This window comes from Bubalus kerabau, chromosome 5 (genome assembly GCF_029407905.1).
Source record: "Bubalus kerabau isolate K-KA32 ecotype Philippines breed swamp buffalo chromosome 5, PCC_UOA_SB_1v2, whole genome shotgun sequence".
Classification (NCBI taxonomy): domain Eukaryota; kingdom Metazoa; phylum Chordata; class Mammalia; order Artiodactyla; family Bovidae; genus Bubalus; species Bubalus kerabau.
Window position 1 is genome coordinate 22,239,012 of NC_073628.1, and position 19,427 is coordinate 22,258,438.

At 45.4% G+C, this 19,427-nt stretch overlaps 1 protein-coding gene and 1 non-coding gene across 6 annotated transcripts; both read right to left on the bottom strand.

Moving 5' to 3' along the window:
• Positions 1-7: 7 nt before the first annotated feature.
• TIRAP (TIR domain containing adaptor protein) lies at positions 8-18,576 on the bottom strand. Of its 5 annotated transcripts, none has more exons than XM_055581213.1 (5): positions 18,332-18,576; positions 10,265-10,413; positions 7,976-8,099; positions 5,078-5,686; positions 8-3,291 (listed from the first exon to the last, which is right to left on the bottom strand). In XM_055581213.1, the coding sequence occupies exons 3-5, from the start codon at positions 8,037-8,039 to the stop codon at positions 3,272-3,274; spliced, it is 693 nt and encodes a 230-aa protein (XP_055437188.1). In that variant the 5' UTR covers positions 8,040-8,099; positions 10,265-10,413; positions 18,332-18,576; the 3' UTR covers positions 8-3,271. The 5 variants fall into 5 exon arrangements, with proteins under 5 accessions (XP_055437188.1, XP_055437187.1, XP_055437189.1 ...); XM_055581212.1 differs by lacking the exon at positions 18,332-18,576 and adding an exon at positions 7,612-7,770 and having other exon boundaries at positions 10,265-10,279; XM_055581214.1 differs by lacking the exon at positions 18,332-18,576 and having other exon boundaries at positions 10,265-10,776.
• Positions 9,892-9,964, bottom strand: TRNAW-CCA (transfer RNA tryptophan (anticodon CCA)). The gene has a single exon. It is a non-coding gene; the product is annotated as a tRNA-Trp (tRNA).
• Positions 18,577-19,427: the final 851 nt, after the last annotated feature.

Genomic DNA, 19,427 nt, shown 5'->3' on the forward strand with positions numbered 1-19,427 from the left:
AGCCACTAGGCAGCTTTTTAACATCCTGGAGCCCTCTCTCAAGCTTTGGACCAAATGGAAAAAGTAAAGCTTTTTGCAGCACAAAATAAATAAAAATACCTTTTACACTAGCAACAGAAAATATGACATGCTAAGGAATAAATCTCATAAAAAAATGTGACTGACCAATATGGAAAAGATTTATATAAAGTTTATTGACATACATTTTAAGACAAAGAAATGGAGTCATAACATTTTTATAAAGTATTAAAACATCTATTCTTTCCACATTAATCTCTCAACTCAATGTAAGTCCAATAAAATTACTAATTGGCCCATTCTTGGAATCTGACACACTGAATAAACAATTTAAATGAAGGAATAAAGGAACAAGGAGGGTTGAAGTGATTCTGAGGAATAAAAGAAGTGGGAAGAGCTGACTGTAAATTATCGAGGTTTACTAACAACCACGGTAAGTAAGCCAGGGCGCCACTGACATAGGCTACATGAAGATGAAGGAAGGAGCCTGGAGAACCTAGGCGTGTGATACATGACAAAGACACCAGAGACAGCACAGTCAGTGGGGGAGGATGGGCGCCAGCAAAGAATGGCTATTCAAATGGGGGGGGAACGGTTCTCTGACTTACAAATCAAGAGCAACAAAAACAAACCCGAACAAACATCCAAACATCCAGCTGGATTAAAGAACCAAATGTAAACTACTTCCATAAGAAAATACAAGAGTAGGGAAGATTTCCCAAAGAAGACACAAAAAGCACAAACTACAAATAGATAGAAGTGTTTACATTAAAAAATAAAACTTCTTTAAAAGATACTGTTATATTGTGGTCATTTTTTTTTTAAAAACTTCTAATAATTTAGAGAGACATACTTCAATATTTAGAAATAAAATAACACCTGGGTTTTGCTTCAAAGGATCTGGAGGTGACTTATGGGTAGGGTTATTGTTAATAAAAGCTTATCTCTGAGCTGGTAATTGTTGAAACTGGGTGATAGGTATGCAGGGATTTGTCAAATTGCCTCCTTCCTTTTAGTGTATATTTTTTATAATAAAGGCAAAAGAGAAGAAAGAATATTATGACAATAGGATACCAGTATTCACCCACCAAATTCACACACACTTTAAAAACTGACGGGTGTGTATGTGTTAGTCACTCAGTTGTGTCTGACTCTTTGTGACTCTGTGGACTGTCCCCCACCAGGCTCCTCTGTCCATGGAATTCTTCAGGCAAGAATACTGGAGTGGGTTGCTATTGCCTTCTCCAGGGGGATCTTTCCAACCCAGGGATTGAACCCTGGTCTCCTGCATTGCAGACGGATGCTTTACTGTCTGAGCTACTAGAGAAGCCCTAAAAAACTGATAATTCTAAGTAATTCCCTAGCAGTCTAGTGTTTAGGACTCAGTGCTTTCACTGCCAGAGCCTGGGTTCAATGCCCAGTCAGGGAAGTAAGAGCCCAAAAGCTGTGTAGTGTAGCAAAAAATAAAAATAAAAAAATCTGATAATTCTAATTGTTAGCAAGAACTTGAAAAAGTGGCAACTCTTACACACACAGGGTAGGAACAGAAATTGGCAGAATCAATTTGGAGGAAAATTTCATATCTTCTACCAAGACCATTATTCTTAACTATTCCCCATCTAGGTTACATCCTAGATCTTGCCCTGGAAAACATATACAAGAATAAAAATGTTCACAGGCTTATTGTTTTCAATAACAAACAAACAAACAAAAAAATGGAAACAACCCAGTGTCCATTTGTAGAAGAATGTGCAGCTAAACAGTGGTATATTTACATAATGGGATGAAAGTGAATGTACTGGAGCTCCATGCATCAACGTGGATACATCTTACAAACATATGGCCAAAGGAAGGAATTTGCATAATCTGTAAACATAACACCGCTTATTTACAATACAAAACCATGTAAAAGTATGTTGTCAGGGATGCATACATATGTAATAAATTTCTAGAGAAAAGCTAAGAGTGATGACATTCAAAATTTAGGGTAGTGGTTACTTCTAGTAGGAGAAGGAAGGAGAATATAATTAAGGGCTTGTGAGAGTTTGTTTCTAAGCTGGGTGTAGAGTACGTGAGTGTACATTATTCTCTAGTCCTTTCATATATAATAAGATAATTTGTAATTAAAGGTTTTCTCATATATGCAGATAGCAAATCATGTACACTTGAAACTAATATATGTCAATTATATCTCAGTTTTTAAAAAAATATATATGTGTATATATTTTTTCAGTAAAAGGAGATGTGGGGGTGGGGAGTGGATGAAGAGACACAAAAGTATACATCAGGGAAATAATAAGTTCATTTCAGCTCAACAAGTTTTATTGAAAACATACCATCCTCCAGAGGAATATGCTGATTCCTCTGAGTGCAGAGGTGAGGAGCTCTCTGCATGAGAAAGCATGAGTTCTGGCCAGACCCCTGATGAAGCCCCTGTGTCGGTGCATCGATGAGTGGGCTTTTGATCCCAGCTAAAAGGTCTGAGTTTCCCTTCTCTTCGCCCCGCCTGCTCCCTGCTCTCTCCTGTCTCTTCTGAACGGTCTCTAGAAGTGGGTCTCGAAAGACAGGTGTGCAGTGGAAACAAACAACAGTGCTGAGGGCATCTTCCTCGTGCCTTTCAGATGTGAATGACGTCACAGGGAGACCCCGGCAGGAGTGTGAGTGTGAAAGACACCATACCTGTTGCTTTCTCCTGACGCCTGCTCAGGGCTTCCCCCAGCACCGCGGAAAACCATGCAGCTGAGGCAAGTGGTCCAGGATTCCAGCTCCTTACTCAGGTGAGCCACCTCTTCAAGAGGAATGCACCTCAACACCAGTGCCCGATTCCAGGGGATGAAGACACAGACACGACCTGCCAGGCTTCATGTCCAGTCACGCAGGCAGCATCACGTGGGCCATATCTTGGTATCAGCACTTCCTCCTACCTCCACTTTCTGGCTCTTCCAGGCCTTCCTGGGGGATCCCCAGTCTCCCCAGGCCTTCTTGGGGAAGTCCCCAGTCTCCCCAGGCCTTCCTGGGGGAGTCCCCAGCCTCTCCAGGCCTTCCTGGGGGGACTCCCCAACTTCCCTGGGTCCTTCCTGAGAGCCCACGGATATGGAGGCCACAGACAGTCTGATCCCTGGGTCATATACAGTGTCCTGCAAACTCACTCCTTACAACTCAGTGTGTCTGCTGAAATCCCAGGCCCTGGGCCCTCTAACTCCATTTCCCACTTTGCTCCAACTTTCTGGGTGCTGTGGTGATGGATCAAGCGTCAGCCAAGGGTCTGCAGGTCTGAAAGAGATCCAAGAGGCACAGGGCTTGTCACCATCCTCAGATCCCAACATCTCTGTTTCCCCAACAGCTCCCTGCCTCCACTGCTTTTTAATCTATATTTTACCTTCCAAACCCACTGTTACATATTGCCCCTCCCTGGATATGCTTATCATGGGCAATCCTTTCCTATTATTTTACACCTGTTTGCTTTACTAAACCAATACTAAACCAGGGTCCCTCCTGACATGTTCCTGGCTCTTGGTGGACATTCCTAGCTCTTGAGGCCAACCTGACCTCAATGAGAGAAATCTAATACTATTAATACTAGTAATGATGATGTGTATGTGTGTGTATGTTCAGTCACTCAGTCATGTCCAACTCTTTGCGACCGCATGGACTGTAGCCCACCAGACTCCTCTGTCCATGGGATTTCCCAGGCAAGAATACTGGAGTGGGTTGATATTTTCTCCTCCAGGGGATCTTTCCGACCCAGGGATCCAACCCATGACTCCTGCATTGCAGGCTAATTCTTTACCCACTGAGCCACCTGGGAAGTCCCAATAATGATGATAATGGCTAATATTTATTGAGGACTTGACATGTGCTAGGCCTTGCCTGTTACAAATATTTTACATGTGGCAGGCAGTATCCTGAATACCTACTTACTGTACATACTTACTTAGGTATATAATATAATTCTCATTCAACCAATGAGAAAACCCAGGCACAGAGCAGTTAAGTAACTCACCCAGGTAACACAGTCTTTTCCAGAGCCTGCATCCTGAACTACAGGTAGACCTCAGAAACACTGCAGGTTCAGTTACAGACCACCATAATAAAGCAAATATTGCAGTCAAGTGAGTCACAAATTCTTTGGCTTCCCAGTGCATGTAAAAGTTATGTTTATACTCTCCTGTAGTCTATTAAGTGTTCAAAAGCATTATGTTTTTAAAAACAATGTACATACCTTCACAGAGAACTATATTCAATATCCTGTGATTAACCATAATGGAAAAGAAGATTAAAAAAAAATGTATAACTGAATCACTTTGCTGCAGAGCAGAAATTAACACAACATTGTAAATCAAATATACTTCAATAAAAAGTTGATTTAAAAAAATGTACATGCCTTAATTAAAAAATAGGAATAGGAACAACTGCTCAGTCGTATCTGACTCTTTGTGACCCCATGGACTGTAGTCCACCAGGCTCCTCTGTCCATGGAATTCTCCAGACCAGAATACTGCAGTGGGTTGCCATTTCCTTCTCCAGGGGATCTTCCCCACCCAGGGATCAAATCCGGGTCTCCTGCATTGCAGGCAGATTCTTTACCATCTGAGCCACCAGGGAAGCCCTAATTTAAAAATACATAGTGCTAAAAAAGAAAAAAAAAATGCTAATTATCATCTGACCAGGAAAGGTTGCCACAAACCTTCTGTTTGAAAAACAAACAAAACAAACAAACAAACAAAAAAAAACACAGTATTTGCCAAGTGCAATCAAGTGAAGCCTAGGGACTTTCCTGGTGGTCCAGCGGTTAAGACTCTGTGCTCCCAATGCAGGGCGGAGGGGGGACTGGTTATTCCATCCCTGGTCAGGGAACTAGATCCTGCCTCCCTGCAACTAAGAGTTCTCACGTGACAACTGAAAGAGCCTTCACGCTTCAAGGAAGATCCCCGCAAGCTAAAAGATGCTGAGCAGACAAATATTTTCCTAAAAAGATAAAATAGAGTGAAGCCCATACTAGACAACACTGGGTGTCTCCTAAAAGCCCAGGTAGAGCAAGCCCTTCCTCAAAGCTTACACCGCATGACAGCCTCCTTGACTTGGCGGAAGCCACCTTCGGGACCGCGGCCGTCCACGAAGTACATGTATCGGAGCTCGGCGGGGTAGGCGGCTCTGCTGAGGCCGGACATCAGGGGGATGGTGCGGCCCTCGGCCCCGGGGGCCTCGCTCAGCGCCTGCAGCATCTGGTACCTGCACCACGGGTCCCGGAGGAAGCCGGGGGTAATGAGCAGCACGCGGCAGTGGCTGCTGCTCAGCGCGTGGCACAGCTCGGACACGATGGCGCCGCCGGGGGTGGCGTCGCGAAGCTGCAAGAAGCAGCGCAGGCTGGCGGCGCCGCCCTCCAGGTAGGAGACCAGCTCCTGGGCGGCCGCCAGGTCCTCCTCGCTGTGGCACACGCATACATCATAGTCCTTGCTCCAGCGGCCGCCGCTGCTGCTGCCGCTGCTGCTGCCGCCGCCACCGTCAGCGCCCCCGTGCGAAGGTGCAGGGATGGGAGACACCTCTGAGCTGGAGCCCAGGGATGGGGGGCTGTCCGGTGAGCTCGGGTGTGAAACGTCACTGAGGGTGCTTTCTGGGGAGACGGGCATCTTCGTGGGCTTCCTCGCCAGGGCCTGCCTGAACCAGTCTGCAGTGGAGAGAGGCATTGCTTAGGCTTGGAGTTCGCAGCAGGGGCTTCCTCCCGACCCCACCAGAGAAGAGTCACCTCAGGAGGGACCCCAGTCCGTCTCCCCTGCCCACCTTCTCACACCAGCTGTTCTGTGCACTGTGTCCATCCCTCAGGACTTGCCCCAAACTTCCCCTTGTCTTCAAAGGTTTGGGGAATACATAAAAACTGGTTGTTTGAACTTCCCGGGTGGCCCAATGGTTGAGAATCCGCCTGCCAATACAAGGGACACAGGTTTCATCCCTGGTCCAGGAAGATTCCATGTGCCTCCGGGGAACTAAGCTCCAGCCCTCACTCTAGAGCCCACGAGCAGAAACTACTGGTGCCCACGTGCCCTAGAGCCCAAGCTCCTCAGCAAGGGAAGTCACCGCAATGAAAAGCCTGTGTGCACTGCAGCTAGAGAAAGCCCATACACAGCAACAAAGACCCAGAGCAGCCAAAATAAATAAATAAGGCTGGCAGCTTTATAAGTCAGCGGAGACATAATACCAGCTTGTCCTACTGTACTGCATATTTGAAAGTTACTAAGAGAGTAGATCTTAAAAGTTCTCATCACAAGAAGGAACTGTAAGGTAATGGATGTTAACTAGAGTTAACTTAGTTAACTAGTTAACTAAGTCTAAGTTAACTAGACTTAGTGTCATGATTATCTCACAATGTATACAAATGCTGGATCATTATGTTGTACATCTGAAACTAATGGAATAGAGTATGTCAATTATACCTCAATAATTAAAAAAAAATCTTTGGTATAACAACAATATGAGAAACAACAACTCTAGCTGTTTTACCAGCCTGATTAGGAAAGATAGCTTTGCCTGCTCCACACCCTTTGGTTTCTGATACCCTCATCCTAACCAGAACGTCCCACGAGATGACTAGTCAACCATCTGTGAATCTGTAAGCAGAATTGTATTAAGCTGGTAAATGTCAGTTAGTCCCCAAACCCACTTTTAGCACTCAGGGGAGGTGGATTTAGATTAAGGGGAGCGAAACAGAGGCAGGGATTGGCACCTGTTTGGCCATGAGAAATCCTACACGCTAGGTACGTGCATGCTAAGTCTCCTCAATCATGTCCGACTCCACGACCCTGTGGACTATAGCCCACTAGCTCCTCTGCCCATGGGATTCTCCAGACAAGAATCCTGGAGTAGGTTGCCATATCCTCCTCCAGGGGATCTTCCCAACCCAGGGATGGAACCCACATCTCTTACATCTCCTGCATTGGCAGGCAGGTTCTTTCCACTAGTGCCACTTGGGAAGCCCTGAGAAATCCTAGCTTCCTGCCAGTTGGGTAAAATGGAAATGTGGAAGACCTTAGCACTGATTGATTCCAAACCACACTTTGGAGGGCCCCATAGATTTGATTGTGGACCGCTTGCTTTCTGGATGACTTTAAACAAGCCAGTCAATGCTTCCACTTCCTTATCTGGAAAATGGGTTCATTTCAGTTGTTGTTGAAGGTTAGAGGAAATAATGCCATATCTGGCATATTGTTGAGTACTCCAAATGATTTCAACTCAGCCTCTCCAGCTTTTGATCAGGACACAAAGTCTGGTGTTCTGGAAGTGGATTTGTCCTCTCTCTCTGCTCTGCTTATCTCCTTCCTCTGAATGGTTCTGAGTGATTTAGATGACAAGAGACATCAAGTTAAGTACTCAGCATGGTGGTTTCCAGGCTGGGACGATTAGCTGAGCACACCTGGAGACCAGTGAGCCAAAATGATTGAAGGCTCCCAGAGGCACACCTCCTCACTCCCCACAGAGCCCTGGGCACTGAGGTCAAGACAGGACCACTCCCCCCAACCATCAGCCTCCTTCGTATCTCTTCAGCACCTATGTTTGGGAGCCAGGCAGCCTCCTGGAATTAGGAGTCTGTCTACTCACCAGCCATCTTGCCCAGAGGCTTCTTGGACCTGGAGCCAGGAGCCGGGGAGGAGGTTGATGATGCCATCGTGGTGGGGTCCAAACTAACCCCATGAGACCAGGCATTGGTAAAGTGGGAGAAGGGAGGGACCCCAGTCTTGACCTCATGGAACAGCCATTCTACAAGAGACAGAGAGAGCAGGTCACAAAAGCTGGACCTACCTTACTCCCAGTCCCTGGGCATGGGCTCTGGGAGTTCTTTCTCTCTGGGTGCCTGATAGAGGCTCAGTCTCTAAATGGGTCCCTTATGGGATTAGGGTCAGCCACCACTGGGATTAGAGCTGGTTTCTAGTGAAACCCCAATCTGTGTAGTGATCAGACTTACAGAGTATGAGCTCAGCATGACCAGCAGAGTGACTGTCCTCTGTGCCACCTGGCCAGGGTTGCATTCGGGATCTGGGGAAGGGCAGCTGACAAGCACCTCGTTGTAGGAACTTCTTGTGTAAATGCTGAAATCAGAGAAGAAGGTCTGTTGCTATTTGAACAAATAATTATGTGTCAAGGTAAACAGATATTTTGCAGTAGAAAGCCAGCTCATGTAAGAAATCTTAGAGGACTTTTCCTCCAAGCCTGCCTTTCCCCAAATAACTCCCTCCATCTGCCCCCCAGCCATCCAACCTTTGCTCCCTCCCTCTCTCCCTCAGCTGCACAAAGTGGTAGAGTTTACAGACTCGCAGGCAGAGTTCCTAGATCTCTTATGAACTGTGGCCTCTGGTAAACTACTTACTCTTGCAAAACTTTAGTTTTTCCATCTGTGAAATACTACAGCCTGCTCAGCATTATTGTGAAGACTACATGAGATGATTTATGTAAAGTGCATGGTATAGAATGCTCAGGAAAAAATTACTCTGGTAGCTGAGTGGTAAAGAATCTGCCTGCCAATGCAGGAGACAGGGGTTTGATCCCTGGTCCGGGAGGATTCCATATGCCTGGGGCAATTAAGCCCATTTGCCACAGCTGTTGAGCTTGTGTTCTAGGACCTGAAAATCACAACTACTGAAGCCTGCACACTCTAGAGCCTGCCAGTGCTCCACAACAAGAGAAGCCACCGCAGTGAGAAGCCCAAGCACCTGCTCTTCACAAATAGAGAAAATAATAAATAAATAAAAATGAAAAAATAAAATAATCCAGGGACTTCCCTGGTGGTCCAGTGGTTAAGAATCCACCTTGCAATGCAGGGGACCTGGGTGCAATCCCTGGTGGAGGAACTAAGATCCTATATGCCACAGACTTACTAAGCCCAAGAGCCGCAACTAGAGAGCCCATATGCCGTAATGAAAGACCCTGTATGATGAAACTAAGACCAAATGCAGCAAATAAATATTTTAAAAAATAAAACAAGCCAGATACTGGAGGGATATAGTCAATGTTTTTCCAAATTCCAGAAGGTTGTTGGTTTACTTTTTGGAGGTGGAGGGAAGGGATTGTCAAAAGGCATCAACATTTATATGGAAATGCAAAGGACCAAGACTACCTCAGACGGCAACTCGCTGTGTTCTTTTCCCACCACAATGACCTAATGTCCCTGATGGCGGAGACTCTTTCTGCTTAGGTTTCTGGGAGGATACTGTGTGGAGCAGAGCCCACCCTGATCTGAAACAGAGTCACTGCGATCTAGTGGCTTCTGGAGATGAAGGGTTGGTAGAGGACTGGGCACTAGAGCAGAGACTGCTGTCTCACTATTTGATGGATCTGCAGAGGTCAAGACAACCCTGCCCGGCCCTCTCCCCGCCCACCGCCCCCGGAAGCCACAGAGAAAGGATATGTCTGAATAGACACACTGAGATAAAGAGTTTTCAAAAGTTGAAGAAAGTCAATGTTGGACAAACATGTTTCATTCAGCTAAATGCTGAACACCCTTATGCCAAGCCGACAGAGAGACGACAAGAGGTACTGATGATTCATGAAAACATAAAAGTTCAAAAAGAGAACTTGAACTGCAGCAGCAGAGGGCGGGGCAGGTGTTCGGGGGCAGAAGGAGGAGTTGGGATGGGCTTGGGAAGAGGCATGTTTTAAAGAGCAAAGCAGACAGCTGCTAAGCCAGCCAAAAGGACACGAAAATGGGAACATTAACAAAGATGTGTGTTTCTTTTCCTACCTAATATTCTTTGGATTTCAGACCCCCTAAGTGGAGAGGCTGAGGCAGTGCCTAGTAACCACTGTTAGATATGGGAGTTGTTGGGGTTTTTTTTTGCTTTAATTTGGCTGTGCCAGGTCTTAGTTGCGGCACATGGGCTCTTGTTCCCCGACCAGGGATCGAACCCAGGCCCCCTACATTGGAAGCAGGGAGTCCTAACCACTGGACCACCAAGGAAGTCTAGGAGTTGCTGTCTCTTAATATCTTCATTTCAACCATTCAAGATGACCTTCGGCTCCCTGCCCCGCTCCCCGCCCCCAGCCCCCCAGTAGTAGACACAATGCTACTTACTTTTTATCTTAAACGTTTTTTCAATTGTGTTTTAATTTGAAAATTCATTATTTGGCTTTGACACACAAACTGGAGACTGATTTGATATTTTTAAACAGCTTAAAGGTTCAAAATTGACATAAAACTTTAGTATACTTAACCAATGTAGAGTTAAGATTCAGTTTCTCAGTTTATCAAATTACTTACCCTTTTGACACTAATGCTGATTTTTGGTAGCTGTGTTTTTTCATTGTTTGTTTAAGAAGGAGTCCAATTGCCCAATAGCCACTGGAAGTGGACTGGTATAAGCCCTAGTGACTGACGTTATGGAAAAGTTCAAACACAGGAAACAGCATCTTTGACAAAGGAAAATTGAGCAAGAATGAAGATCAGTTCCATTAACTGTGTACACTGTCTGTTTCCCAGAATCTGAAACCCTACTGCATTTTCCTTGTTTCTTTTCAGTTCTTGTGCAGCCGAGGTTATGGAGCGATCACACGCAGATATGCTTTAATCTTGACAGGCTTTAGTAATTGTCATGTATTAGATGTAGAAGCGGAGAAAGCAATGGCACCCCACTCCAGTACTCTTGCCTGGAAAATCCCATGGACGGAGGAGCCTGGTAGGCTGCAGTCCATGGGGTCGCTAAGAGTCGGACACGACTGAGCGACTTCACTTTTACTTTTCACTTTCATGCATTGGAGAAGGAAATGGCAACCCAGTCCAGTGTTCTTGCCTGGAGAATCCCAGGGACAGGGGAACCTGGTGGGCTGCCGTCTCTGGGGTCGCACAGAGTCAGACACGACTGAAGCGACTTAGCAGCAGCAGCAGCAGATGTAGAAGACATACTTGTCAGGCAGACAAGAAGCTAATGAACCCAAATCTCCAACTGGAAGTTCTCATCACTCGCTCTGTCTAGTCTCTGATTTGTTCTGTAGTCACTCTTCCCTGTTCCTTTAAACAGCTCATCAAGTAGAAGGATATAGACCTAAATACCTACTTTGTAGATAATTACAAAAACTTGATAGAAAATTAGTAAAGAGCTTCTTCAAAACAAAACCAAAAAGAAAAAAAAAAGTAGCATGTTACTGTCAGTGTTTTTAGAATACTTTTTCAATATTATAAGAAGGAACTTAGTATGTGAGGTAAATACTATAAAGCTTCACTGAATAAAACCCAACGTGTATTAAGTATTATTCAATATCTAACTGGTCACCAGTATCTATTGTATAGGGAATGTACTGAAACCTATGAAGATATATAATTATGTATCTTATCTAATTCATATTCCATTTCTGTTAAACAGGAAATATTATCTGTGGAAGACGGCACAGTGGTCCCCCAAAGACATCCACATCCTAATTCTGGGTGAAAATAAGCTACTTTACTTGGAAGAAGCAGACTTTGCAGATGTGACTAAGGGTCTGGAGATAGGAAGGTGAGCCTGGATTATCTAGGGGGGCCAATGTAATCACAGAGGTCTTAGAAGAGTTAGAAGGGTCAGAGTGAGAGGAGATGTGACAGCAGAAGCAGAGGTCGGGGTCCAGTGGGGCACCTCTTCAAGATGAATTCTGCCAACGTGGGGCTATCAGCAGGAACGCGGCACCCTCCAGAAGTTGGGAAAGGCAAAGACCTGGATTCCTCCCTAGCAACTCCAGAAGGGATGCACGGCATCTATAAGATAACAAATGTGTTCAGTACGAACCCACTGTTTGTAGTACTTTGTTACAGAAGCAATGGGAAAGTAATACACAATCTTTGATTGCATGTGAGGCTACTGAATAGAGAGAGCATTGACTCTAAGTGCTAAAAACTGGTCTGCTTAAAGGTCTAAACTGTTCGAGGGAGTTTTTCACTTCTTTGATGGATATAGTATCATCTACACTTCATCTGATCTTTGACTTCAAAATTAAGAACATTGGTTTCAAAGGCTCAAACGCTTGCTGAAACGCTTGTCAGGACAGGATTCATTAGAACTTGCAGGACAATGTCCCTTAAAGTGCTGAAATCATGGGACTTTCTTGGTGGTCCAGTGGCTAAGACTCCCTACTTCCAATGCAGGGAGCCCAGGTTTGATCCCTGGTCAGGGAACTAGATCCCACATAAGAGTTCACTGAATGCTACGACTAAAGATCCTGTATGCTGCGACTTAAGACCTGACACAGTCAAAATCAATATTTTTTTAAAGTGCTGGAATTAACTGTTAATAGCTTGATAGACACAGGTAAGGACACTAAGGTGGCCCCAGTGTTCACAACTGTGAGCACAGACAGGACATATAACTTCTTACAACAGGGTATGGCGAAGCGAAGGCTGTAGTATGTCACTCACATACTATGTTACTATGCGTATGGGGCGTGTGTGTGTGCAAGCATATGTTTATAAATGTATACATATATATATCATATAATTAGTAACATGATCATGTGTGTATATATGTTTATACTTATTGACATACGTATAGTATGTATATTTGCTATATAAGATGTATATATAAATATTTGTTTATATTATATTGTATGTAAATAATATTTATATATGTATATTTATAAACAATATAAAGATTTTATATTATATATAACTTATATATAAATATTTATATATAATAACAAATATACATACTGCATGTATGTATCACTAGGTATAATGAATACCTATTGATGAATAGATAATACACAATATATGGATATTGTGTATTAATACAGATGTATGTGTGTGCATGGGAGTGGGTGTAAAAGGCCATCTTAGCAGACTGGAAAGAGACTCCTTTGCTAACTTGGGAGAATTTCCTATGTCATGAGAGAGTCAGGTGTCAAGGAACTTCGGGCAGCCTCGAGAAGCCAAGAGTGGTGTCCCGCTAACAGCCAGCAAGAAACTGACCTCAGTCCTACAACTTCAAGGAGATGAATTCTGCCAACAAATAACCTGAGGGGGCTTATTAGTGGTTCTTTTCCCATTTGCGTCTCTGATGGCACCGCAGCCATAGCTAACACCTGGACTGCGGCTGGGTAAGACCCCAGCAGAAGACTCAGCCAAGCCTTTCCCCGGCCCTTGATCCACAGAAACTTTGAGGTAACAGACAGGTGTTGGTTTAGCTGCTAAATTTGTAGTAATTCGTCATGCATCACTAAAGTGAACACAGGGACCAATCACAAGGAAGAGTTTAAAAATGCCAGTTCCTATGCCCCACCCCAAATCCACTGAATCACATCTCTGGGAGGAAGACTTGGAACCTGGTTTTTAAACAAGTACCCCCAAGAATTCCCTGGCAGTACAGTGGTTGGGACTCAGTACTCTCAATGCTGGGGCCTTGGTTTCAATTCCTGGCTGGAGAACTAAGATCCCGCAAGCCGCATATTGCAGCAAAACAAACAAAAACCAACCAAGCAAAAAAACCAAAATCACACACACACACACAAAGCCAAAAAAACAAAACACACACACACACACACACACACACAAAATACTAACAAAAAACCCTCCAAATACTCCAGGATTCTGATGCTCCTAAAGATTGGTCTAATGCAGCAGTGGGTCCCAAATGAAGCTGCATATCATTATCACCGAGAAAACTTTAAAGAAATAGAGCTACCAGACTTCTCTGGTGGTCCAGTGGTTAAGAATCTGCCTGCCAATGCAGGGGACATGGGTTCGATCTCCTCTCCAGGAAGATCCCACATGCTGCGGGGCAGCTGAGTCCATATGCCCCAACCACTGAAGCCTGTGCACCCTAAAGCTGGTGTTCAGCAATAAGAGAAGCCACAGAAACAAGAAGCCCACAAACCGAAACTAGAGAGTAGTCCCCACACACCTCAACTAGAGAAAGCCTGTGTGCACCAACGAAGACCCAGCACAGCCAGAAATAAGAAATAATTAAGTTAATTTAAAAGTAGCTACCTCTGGAAATTCTTATTCAATAAAGTGGGGCCTGCAAATCTGTATTTTTTAAGAGCTCTACAGGTAATTCTGACACAGGGAACCACTTGTCTCGATGTATATAAGCAGTGGAATAATTGAAAAGTGCCCAGCAAATCCTGGGATTGATTTTGTGAAATAAATTTCAAACTACTGATTTTGCTAAAAAGTCAGATTTAAGATGGGACTCTAGCAGGCAGAAAATAGTCAGAACTCTGGGTAATTAACTGAAGTCTTATAATCTATATTAAACTAAATCTTTTTGCTGAATATATAACAAAGTACAAATGCTTTCAGCACTACATTTTGTAAATTTTGAAGACTTTTAAACATAGCTCAGTTGGTAAAGAATCTGCCTGCAATGAAGGAGACCAGGGTTCGATTCCTGGGTCAGGAAGATCCCCTGGAGAAGGAAATGGCAACCCACTCCAGTATTCTTGCCTGGAAAATCCCATGGACAGAGGAGACTGGCGGGCGACAGTCCGTGGGGTCGCAAGAGTTGGACATGACTTAGCGACTAAACCACCACCAAACATGTCAAGGGCTTCCCTGGTGGCTCAGTGGTAAAGACTCTGCCTGCCAATGCAGGAGACTCAGGTCCAGTCCCTGGTCTGGGAAGATCCCACAAGCTAAGAAGCAACTAAGCCTGTTCGCCACAACTACTGAGCCTGTGCCCTAGAACCCCGGAGCTACAACCACCAAGCCCACAGGCCACAACTACTGAAGCCCAAGCACCTCCATACTCCATAAGGGGAGAAGCTGCTGCAGTGGGAAGCCCATGCACTGCAACTGGAGAGGAGCCCTTGCCTGTCACAACTAGAGAAAGCCCGCACAGCAATGAAGACCCAGCATAGCCAGAAATAAATAAATAGCAGGTCAAATTTTTCATATGTGTGTGTGTGTGCATGTGTGTATAGAAGCGGCCGCTATTTTATTTTTTTTATATTTTGACTGTACAGCCTGTGAGATCTCAGTTCCCAGACCAGGGATGGAATCTGGGCCATAGCAGTTGACAGTGATGAATCCTAACCACTAGTCAATGTACCAGGGAACTCCCTATATTATAAATCAAAAGCATTGTGACTTTGGTTGTTAAAATCTAAAGCTTTAGCTGTATTTCAGTCACATAGGAATATATCTTACTGACCAAACATGAATGGGAAGTATTTTAATGTGTTGCTATATTTTGTCAAATGTAGCAAACTGGTCCTTGGAATGCAGTTCCTAAGTTTTAAAACACTCCCTTTGTTTTAAAACTATATCCTAAAGGTCCTTTTAAACTAAAATGATGTGAATTTACTTTTTATGTGCTTTGCCATAGGTCTCATGTAAATATGCAGGCACTGAATGTAATATAGACTGTGGTAGCAATGAATTAAACGATGGATACAGTTTATAAATTATGCCTTTATACATTAGTTTCCTTTTGAGCTTTCAAAATGATTGCTTTTTATATATTTTTGAAAAAGGCTTGGGAGTGGGGACATCAGATATAAAAAAAAAAAAAAACAACCTAAAATTTTTAAAGAGGAACTTTGAGAGGACTTCCACTACCAGCATAATAAAGACAGTATAAAACAACAGTAAAAGGCACAATGATATTCATATACAAGGACAGACTAATGGAAGAATAGGGTGTTGAGAAACAGACCCACATCTATATACTCTCCTGGTTTATAACAAAGCTGACACTGCGGTACAGTGGGAAAGGTGGTCTGGGTCAATTTAGACCGCCTTGTAGGACCAAATGAATCTTGACCCACATACTCCAACATACTGAAAAAGTTAATTTCAAGTCGACAGTAGATATACATGAGAATCCCAACAAAGCTTTTAGAAGAAAATATAGGCGATTATCTTCCTGACTATGATTATTTTCCTGATTTTTAAAAACTGAGATATAATTGACATCTAACATTGTACTAGTTTAGGTGAACAACATAATGATTCAATTTATTTATATATTTAGAAACGATCATCACAATAAGTCTGCTGCTAAGTTGCTTCAGTCGTGTCTGACTCTGTGTGACCCCATAGACGGCAGCCCACCGGGCTTCCCCGTCCCTGGGATTCTCCAGGCAAAAACACTGGAGTGGGTTGCCATTTCCTTCTCCAATGCGTGAAAGTGGAAAGTGAAAGTGAAGTCGCTCAGTCGTGTCCCACTCTTCGCGACCCCATGGACTGCAGCCTACCAGGCTCCTCCATCCATGGGATTTTCTGGGCAACAGTACTAGAGTGGGGTGCCATTGCCTTCTCCCATTACTGCCTTAGCAACTTTCAAATACACAATACAGTATTATTAACTATAGTCACCATGCTGTTCACTACATCCCCAGAACTTCTTTATTTTATAACTGGAAGTTTATACCTTTTGACCACCATCACTCATTTCACACACTCCCTATGTCCCCAATAAGTAATGATTTAAAAAAAAGAAAAAAACTGGACATAAGTAATAGAACCATAAGGGAAAAAATGATAAACTGGACAATGTTAAATTGAAGAACTTCTGTTCTTCAAAAGACATCATCAAGAGAGTGAAAAAGCAATCTCCTGAGACAAGAAAATATCACATATCCAATATGTCTCATATCCATAATATTTAGGAACTCTTACAAACTGGTAAGGAAAAAAGAAATAATGCATTGGAAAAACAGGCGGCACAATCGAACAGACGCTTCACAAAAGGATATCCAAATGTCCAGCAGACATGAAAAGATGCACAACTCATTAGTCATCAGAAAAAAATGCAAATTAAACCTCAGTGCAACCCGACTTCCCCCTCACTCAGCAGGATGGCTACAATGAAGAAGACAGACAGTATCAAGAACTGGTAAGCACGTGAAGAAACAGGAACTCATACACTGCCTGTAGGAGTGTAAACTGGTACAGGGACTTTGAAAAACTGGCGCTATATTCCACTTCTAGGAATATACTCAGCAGAAGCGCTTACACATGCTCACCAAAAGACAACCATAAGAAAGCCTCAGCAGCACTATTTACAACAACCCCACGCTGGAAAAAATCCATATCCATCAATCTATGTATCCAGTAGAATGTAGAAATAAACTGGGGTCTATCCATTCAGCTCAAAATTACACATCAATGAAAATAAATGAACTACCAATAAATGCATGCATGTGTACTAAGTTGCTTCAGTCATATCTGACTCTTTGCGACCCCATGGACTGTAGCCTGCCAGTCTCCTCTGTCCATGGCATTTCCCAGCCAAGAATACTGGAGTGGGTTGCCATGCCCTCCTCCAGGGGATCTTCCCGACCCAGGGATCGAACCCTCATTTCCTGCACTGCAGGCAGATTCTTCACTGCTAAGCTACCGGGGAAGCCCCACCGCTAAATGCAACAAGAGTTAATCAACATATTGAGCACAAAACATCACACACAAAAGTACAGAAGTATGACCCTAAGTTTCCCAAGTTCAAAACCAAATAAAATTATTTATGATGTTAAAGCCAGGGTAGCAGTCACCTTTAGGTGAAAGTGATTGGAAGACACCTCCCCCAAAAGGGCATCTGGAGTGTGAGTGATGTTTTATTTATCCTGCAGTGACGCTGGGTATGCTGTACACTTAAGATCTGGGCCCTTTTCTCTGTGTAGGTTGTACTTCAATTTTTATAAAAGGTTTTAAAACTAACTAGACCGTGACTTCCTCTGATGGTGGGTCATTTCTGACTCTCCGTAGCCCCTGGGTCAGCTCAATGAGTGTGTACCCCATCCTCCGGTCTCTTAGCTGCACTTGGCTGGGTGTGTGTGTTTCCTAGTGTCTCCAGGTGGAGGACAGGGGGCTGACTGTCTCGCTCAGTACTGTCACACGATGCGCAGCCCATGGCCTAGGTTCACGAAATGACTGTGGAAGGGATCCCCCCTCATAAACCCTTACCCTTAAGGAAAGCCCTGCTCTTGCTGAAACACCGTCACAAAGGCCATCAGAGGAGAGAGAGGCTGCGAGCAGAGAAAGAGGCGGGGAGACTGGAGGGAAAAGAATCTACGGTTCAAGACGGAAGCCACCTGACCGAGCCAGGCCGCGCAGGGTCAAGGACTCTCTGCACGAGCTTCTTGGCGACAGAGAAGGTGACAGCGCTCTCCAAGGGCCTTTTCACCCCGTTTCCGCCGTGTGAGTGCTACGGGTGGCCAGGTGAAGGGGCGGAGAGGGAATGATGGCGAACCCGGCAGAGGTGCCCCAGAGGGGACGGGCAAGTCCGGGAGCGGGGACCAGGGATCGGCCGCTAACTGGGTCGGACGCGGGCCTAAAGAGGGTCTCCACTGCCCGCGGGGGTACTGCCGGCCCCGCCCCCTGCTCTCCCCGCCCATCGCGGCCCGCGGGGCCCCGAGCGCTCACCTGCTCCTGGGTGCGCCTGGCGCCACCTTGGTGCGACCAGTGCGGGGCGCGGGCTCCGGCCCGAGGCCGCCCGCCCGTCCGGGGGAAGTGCCTTCGGCTGCCCGCTGCCCCGGAAGCGCGGAGGCGCCAGGCCCCGCGGCCCCTCCTCCGCCCGCCGCTCCGGCGCGCGGAGCCGGGCCTGAGGGGACGCCCTGCCCGCCGGCGGCCAAGTCCTCCGCGCCAGCGTCCTCGGGCCCACGGTGAGGATCGCGAGCATCCGCGCAGCCACTGAGCCGGCGTGAGCTTAGCGAGGTCTTTCCTCCCGAGTTCCCCGAAACCAGCAGCGGAAATTGCAGGCTCGGGGCTGTTCTCTGTCAAACAAGGAAAGTACCTTTGATTCACTCATTTGAGTCCTCTCAACACCTTACCAGCTGAGCCACAAGGGAAGCCCAAGAATACTGGAGTGGGTAGCCTATCATTTCTCCAGCGGATCTTCCCGACCCAGGAATGGAACCGGGGTTTCCGACCCAGAAATCGAACCGGGGTCTCTTGCATTGCAGGCGGATTCTTTACCAACTGAACTATCAGGGAAGCCCCAACACCCGGCCAGGGAAGCGTTTATACCTTCTTTTTTCTTTTCAGGCAAGTGAGGAAAATGATGCCAGACTTTTCCAAAGGCCAGGCACAGTCGGGTCGGTGGTAACAGCGGAGAGGCAGCCAACCCCCCAGGGCGACCGGGCCTACCACGCTCCCCTGAAGTTCACGTTCAAGTCCAAGTACACGGCCGGGCACTGCCCTGCAGGCACTGAAGCCAGGTCTAGTGAGATGGGCAAACAGTGGCGAGTGCTGGGTTAAACAGTGAAGGGACATCTCTTTGGGATGTTGATGGACGTGTGAAGCAGCGGCGGGGGATATAGGGAGTGACATTTTCTGAGCTTGTTTCCTTCTGGAGGGAATGTCAGTATCTTCCTGAGCAGTGTTCCTTGGCATGTCCGTATGGGAAACCCTCCTGCTGTGCACCTGAAATGCTGGAGGGTGGAGGTGGTTGAATAGGGCAAAGGTGGAGAAGACTCTTGAGAGTCCCTTGGACTGCAAGAAGATCAAAGCAGTCAGTCTT